The 6,964-nt window shown below is 43.6% G+C and overlaps 2 protein-coding genes across 2 annotated transcripts; one reads left to right on the forward strand and one right to left on the reverse strand.

The window, feature by feature from the left end:
* Window positions 1-118: 118 nt before the first annotated feature.
* On the forward strand, window positions 119-1,783 carry PHALS_03073 (MADS box transcription factor; the record flags this gene model as incomplete). Its single annotated transcript, XM_024721749.1, has 1 exon — window positions 119-1,783. One exon carries the CDS (start codon window positions 119-121, stop codon window positions 1,781-1,783), a length of 1,665 nt encoding a protein of 554 aa, XP_024572894.1.
* Window positions 1,784-1,848: 65 nt separating this feature from the next.
* Window positions 1,849-4,968, reverse strand: PHALS_03074 (Kelch repeat-containing proteins; the record flags this gene model as incomplete). Its single annotated transcript, XM_024721750.1, has 4 exons — window positions 1,849-2,043; window positions 2,120-2,255; window positions 2,491-3,457; window positions 3,522-4,968. The coding sequence occupies 4 exons, from the start codon at window positions 4,966-4,968 to the stop codon at window positions 1,849-1,851; spliced, it is 2,745 nt and encodes a 914-aa protein (XP_024572895.1).
* Window positions 4,969-6,964: the final 1,996 nt, after the last annotated feature.

Genomic DNA, 6,964 nt, shown 5'->3' on the forward strand with positions numbered 1-6,964 from the left:
ACAAAAGTATTGTGATTGTGGTAATCAGATTATTGTTATTGTCGACGCCTTGACTCAGACACATATGCTGTCACAGGATTGGTTGAAAATGCATTATTAACAATTGGAAATCATTAGTATGGAGCTCTTTCCGACAATAGTCGATGACAATGAAGTACGCTACTGCTTCATCTTACCCTCGTCAGCATCTACAAGGACCCAAGACGAGCTTTTGGAGGAAGCACGACAGCAGTGTAGCGTTATTTTAGCCTATGCAGCTCAACAGACACATGGATTTATCTGGCACAAACATCGCTTTCACCTTGATGTTGTTTTGACCAGCAGCAATCGTCCAATTTTATCAGGTCGGACCAATGTTGGCGATGCCATACAAGACGAGTGGGTCATAGCTAAGCTTGTGTTTGACATCACTCGCACGTTCCCAGGTGTCGTTGGACGAGTTTTTGACTCCGATGGGGAATTTCTACTTATTGAAAGCGCCGAAGCTCTACCTGATTGGGTTACACCCGAGACTAGTGACCGGCGAACATTTGTGGTCGATGGGAAGCTCCATCTTGCACCTCTTACAGCTGACACTATTCAACGTAAAGATGCACAATTTTACGACGAAGACGCATTAGTACAAGTGCTCGACCTTCAAGTAAAGACTGAGGCAAGTGGTTCGATACAACGTCTGATCTATCGAAAGCTCGATCAGATACCAACATACATGCATGACAATATTCATCGAGTCAGATGTCTTCTGCCAGAAAAAGTGGCTACAATCATTTCAAGCAATCATGAATTGGTAGGAGCTGCAGTTGAGGCGTTTTACTATCGAGAGCCAAAAGAAGCAGGAGCGATATGGAAAAACATGACATTTTTACAATCGGGAGACGCAGTCGTAGAGATACAAATTAAGTTTTCAAGAGCTCAATATGCTCAACTTAAGCAGCAGCGTTTCTATCCACCAAAGGCGTTTCTACAATTTAGTACACGCTATGGTATCCTTGAGGCAAAACATCAAGAAACGATCCATCCAGACAATCAAGCAGCGGATCTTGGGATGAAACTTGCTTGTGGTCTTGAGCTTCTATATGCTGGAGACAGCCAAGATCAGTTTCAATGCCCATGGAAGACGGTTATCCAGAAATTACTACACCAAGCACGAGATACTGAGAAATTTGCTGATCTCCACATTGGACCAGACGATGATGATTCGTGGTTGTATTTGCATCCCGATACGTTAGAACAAAAACTACAACGTGTTGCAGAGACAGATGAAAAAGCTGCGTCTGGTGTGGATGAACTACATAATATGGCTAGTGTATTTCGTAAATTTGTACAGGGTGTGTCGGATATCGAAGGTGTGGAAGGGTACGAACCTGTTCATTTTGATCCCGATGCTTTTATGAAGCTTTTAAGTGCGAATGAAACAAGTGGTAGAGGTGCAGACTTGAGTGCGCCTTGGGGTGAGCACTTTATGGATGAAGACGAGTCCAGTCAAAGTGATAGTGATGATGAAAGTGCGTTGGATGACGTAATGGCTGAAATGGAAGCAGAACTGGCAGGAACCAAAGTCACACAAAGTTTTGAGCACTTATCGATGAAAGATACTCATCAAAATATTTCAACTTGCCAGAAAGAGTCGATTGAAGTTGACGCACCGTCTAATTCGTCGATAAAGCCGCTGGATCTTGACTTTAATTTGGTGTCAAATTTGCTGGAATCCTTAGCATCTCAAGAAGGTCACGCTGGACCTGTGAGCAACATCTTGAGTCAAATGGACTTTCCAAGTAGTTAAGATAATTCTGTTCCGCGACAGCTGACGAGAATGTCTATTGAAGATCTCAACAACAATACACCTCTTTAATGATTGTCAGCACTGGTCGATACATCGTTTGTGGTAGCGTTTGTTGTGTCATTTCTTTTTGAGATAAGACTTGGCATTGAAGAAGCCCCTCCAGGAACCGTATCAACCCCTTGACACCACGAGAGAAGAAAATTTCGGGCTTGAGCTTCTCTGGCTTCAATGACTTCCACTTTCTTCGCCATTTCCTTAACCTTTACAAGCATTCCAATAATAAGCAAAACCATGATCAGCAAGATCATCCCGCACAATAAGCACAATGCGACATACTTTAGCTTCAAGCGCATCCTTCTCGGATTGCATCACTCGTAGCTTTTCTTCTAAAGCAGATACTACACGCTGTGGGTAGATTAAAGGTCTTGGAGACGAATATGTCGGTTCTGTTGTCTCACGCTCATTGTTTTTTCTGCAGAAAAACACCGTCAGTTTATATACCAATATCCTATACAAACATGTACGATCCGTATCTGTCCTTAATGGGAATTCTAGCCCATCAAAGTCATCAGTAAATCGCAACAGAAGCTCGGAGACTTCATTTTAATGTAAGGGGGTTCTTTCCAAAACGCTTCAAGTGTGCTATGTATGAATTTAAGCATACCACCTCGTCGAGCAGACCCCAAATTAAAAAATACATGACGTACCCTTGATGTTGCCGCGGAGAATCATCAATCTCAGTCCCTTCTCCGCCAGCAAAACGTAATTCTTCCATAAAATCATGAACAGCTGAGATTTTGGCCTCTATCACTCGCGACACAGTCAATTGCTGCGCGTGAGAAGCTTCGATGGCTTGTACACGCTTTTGTAGCAACGGTGTTGCTGTCTCCACGTTATGCTTGTGCATGTATAACTCTGTCTCCCGTACTACGAGCTTTTCACGCAGCGAATCGCGTTCGGCCTCAACACAAACCAATTTCTCTTCTAATGCCTTGTTGCGTTGATTGACAGCTTCAAGAAGTTTGCTTTGCTCTTCGCTGTGCATTCTTATTACAGTCTCTTGATGCATAAACTGCTTTTGTTGTTGAGTCTGTGCCCGTGTAAGCATCGCCACGATACGAGCGAGAGATTCTTCAACGCACGGTTGACGCTGAAGGAGCTGTAATACCATGGTCTGGATGCCTACGTGTGTCATCGTACTACTATCGCTGATATTGCTGCTCTCTTGGCTAACATCTGCAAGCCGGTGTCGCTTGAGCCGCTTAGATACACCCGGAAGACAAGCGTCTTTGCTTGTCGCAACCAGTTCCTGCTGATGCATCTGACTGCTGAAACTCGGCTTATTTGTGATGTCTGCCAGCACGGTAACGTGAGCAGAAGTTCGCTGATGTGTATCAGAATCACTCAGCGTATTCTGTGGATTCGTAGTTGACATTGAGATAACAGATGGTCTCTGAACTGACTGAAACAGCTCGGAATCTACGCCAGTAGGTTCAATTTCTGGTTCGAGTGAGTGACAACTCTGCGGCGCCTCTAATATTTCGTCAGGTTGCGTATCTATTTTTCTACAATTTGAGGTAAGGGACTCTTGTGTCTTCGATGGGTGTTGAGGGGCTGACAGTGCGACACGGGCTCCAGATTTGCTCAAGAACGATCGCGTTGGGTATACATGCTCTACAAGAAAATAATGCATGACTTTATCAGCAAAATATGACAACAGCCTTTACACCAAGCTTACGTGTAGCAACTGACTGAGAGAAGGTATTGCTAGGCGGCAAGAATGTCAGCTCTGACTGAGACAATGAGAGCATATGTAGATCATCCAACCACTTGTGCGAGCCGGCATATCCACCAAATATGAGCAACTTTTGAACAGCATTCGGCCCTGCGGGCTCCGAATGCCAGAGAACAGTAGCATGTGCTGTCCGTCCAACAGGATCCTGCAACACATCACTACCTTCTGGTCTTTCTTTCTGAATCTGACGCCACGTTTTCTTGTTAATATGATAAACAAATAGATCATTCTGTCGCACAGCTCGTCGTCGCCCCCCAAAAAGCACAAGATGATCAGGAGCTACATACGTAAGCGAATGATTGATCCGACATGATGGCCGGTCTCCCATAGTTGCACCAGCAAGGGAATCCCATCGATAATGTTTCACATCGTAGAGAAACAAAGATCCAAACTCTTGTTTTCCATCTGTGCCTCCAAATAAAAATAACGTCTTTCCATCTTGACTCGCTGTCAACCCAGCAAACGCTCTCGGTTGTGGTACTTGACCGGTTGGATGAACACTCGGTTTTACCCACTGATTTAATGGTGCATCGTAATAAAAAATATCGTTAAAAAACGTCGTCGACGTCACATCTTTGCCTCCAAACACAAACACTTGATCTCCACCTATAACGACGCTACTATGAGCGTGTCGAGCTCGAGGTTTCCACATACTTAGATGATCTATACGTCGAGTTTCCCACTGTGCTTCAAGCATTGGCTGCTTCACTCTCAATTCTTCAACGCGCAAATGAAGTGTATCAAACGCCATTCCAGAATTTAAAGCACCACTTTCTGTCTGACAACCTCGTCCTTGCATCGAAGTATTTGTAGCAACAAGAACATTACCGATTACCAAAATTCGAGACCCTCGCGTGTTTTCTTCATCTTTTGAGGTTTCGACATAGTGCATGGAATGGTAATCTCTTCCTCCTCCTGGGTGTATGAATGTAGGAGTATGTCTCTCAATACCTATGCCAATCAAATTAGAGCTTTGACTACTATTTCGACCATTAGAAAACGTTGGTGAGTGTAATGAAGGGCTGTCGAGCGTTGTACCACGCGAAATCACGAGCTTTTTCCATTGAATGACATTCTCCGACCTTTCCCGAGATTCCGTAGGAGTTTTACTCGTTAAAGAACCTTCTGATATATTGTTTAAGATATTCAAGCCCGATGGTTCCAGTAAAAACACGTCTTCAAAAAATATTTTGCCGTCTGCACCACCAAAGAGGAGGACGCTGTTGGTGGACGGCAAGATAGTCATGGCGTGACCTGAGCGAGCTGCGGGAGATGGCAATGGATTTAATGAAGATTTAACGAAACAATCAAGTTGTGTCCATATGGGGACGTGAGGAGCGGCAGATACTGCCGACGCGCCCGAGCGATCGGGGCGTCGGAGCTGCATCATAAATGTTATTTTCAAACAGTATTTACCTTAGTAAATCATATGTTTATGTTATGAAAATGACGTTCAGATTAACATTGTATTTGCGGTAGTCAAATACAGGTATAGTAGGCCTATGTGATTAAAGTTCTTATCGCACACTAAGCCAAGCTTTAACTCGGCCAACTGCTTAAACAACCAGCGCTTCTTGGCTTTAATACCAGATATCTAGTAATAGAAGTATTTGTGTCTGGTATATGGACCAAACACCACACAATTTGGATCTAAGATGACTGTCGGCGACGATGTGATTGCTGCAATCTTTAACAGCGATACCTTATTCAAATCTACGCGAAGAGAATTTATATAGCAGATTAAGGTGCTGTGTTATTTCGACATCGAGAAGATGATTTCTTCAATCGCATCAGATGGGGTCTGAATGTGGTGTTCTGCTATCACGTTTTGCACGTCTTTAAAAGGTGCTAGATTTTACGACGTATTAAAGTCAGTCTTTCAGCTGGCGGTACTATATATATACAACGTTGTGCGTTGACACGACTCGCTAAATAGATTACTAATCAGAATGAGAATTATGTTGATGAGGGTTTGGAGGTTCTTTTTCCGAAGACGTGCTCCAGGATAACCGATGAAAGTGAGAGGGGTTCGGTCTGAAGTGCGATGTAAATGAAGTATGCATGTTTACATCTTGGTGGAAAAGAGGACCTACAACGTTTGCGACCTTGTCTAATTTGTCTCGATTATCATCGAACAGAATAACAATTTATATATACGATAGTGTGTACGTGGAATGAAATTCAGAAAACCTTGCACCATCACTTTAAACCAGAGTCGTTCTGGCAGACGCCTTCAGCAAACCTTTATTTCTTTCTAACCCGTAAACCGAAATTTTTATCCAAATGTGAATCTACGCAGACTTCTCGGTCTTGCTAGCCTTAAAGTCATATCCTTTGCGTCTTCTTCAAGTTTCATTTGCCCTCATAGCATCGCTTCACCACTCTTGTGCACTTATCTCAGCTTGGCGGAAGAAAGTTTGATACGTATTTACATATCAGACTTTCCGCCGAAAACGCTGGGCTATTTTACTTTCGTTGCTAATAACGAAGTGTGACAGCTGCAAGCCGGTGCCAAGTGGTGCTCAATTTTTTGCTGATTCGGCAGTAGTACCAGCGACCAGATCAAACAAATCACATGAACAAAACAGTTTGCACCTATCGACTTTTTCAAGGCCGGCGACAGTTGTACAAGAACATATCACCCTTCGTCATCGAGGGTCGAAGTATTCGTTGTAATGTAACATTTGGCTCCGTTAAAGTCATGGTGCGCCAAACTAAGAAATGGTATTATATTACCACGGTACTAGACCCAGAAGTACTGACGTTTGCTCTAGAAAGAAGTAAGCGGGAAAGTAACAACGAAAATCCCATAAGATTACAAACCAATCGTGTCAGAGACTATTCTACGAACGCTTTAGGACCTACACTAACGTTCTTAGGAGATGCCTGGATTCATTAAGCACATCCCATGAAATGCTCTACCGAATGTGGCGCTCTAGGCACATTTCTTAATCGCTTGTCAAACACATTTCTCGAGGATCAATCAAGAGTGACAAGACATTATTATACAATTCCCGTGTTGGCCGACAAGGCAAATTTTCTAAGCTTAGAGCTGATTTAGTGCCTCACCGCGTTCCGCCTCTCCGAAGTCGAAACGGTGTTGCTTTTAAGCTTCTGTGATGGAATATTATACACTTTCTGTATGGATTGAAGATCCCTCCGCTACTCGAAGCGGGTAGCAATCAAACGCTTTGCAATTTTGCTGGCGGTGAAGTCGGTTTCATGTAAATAAAGTGGCCCTAGCTCGAAGAGCTCGAATGCTTGTATGCACAAAGGAAGTAACCACCTTTAATAATGCCATTAGCGACAAGCTATACAGTGGCATGCTTCTAATTGGAGTGATTGACGAAAGCCGCTCGACGTGCCACGACGCAGCCCTTGAACAA

The sequence above is a fragment of the Plasmopara halstedii genome (genome assembly GCF_900000015.1).
Source record: "Plasmopara halstedii genome assembly, contig: Scaffold_208, whole genome shotgun sequence".
Lineage (NCBI taxonomy): Eukaryota > Oomycota > Peronosporomycetes > Peronosporales > Peronosporaceae > Plasmopara > Plasmopara halstedii.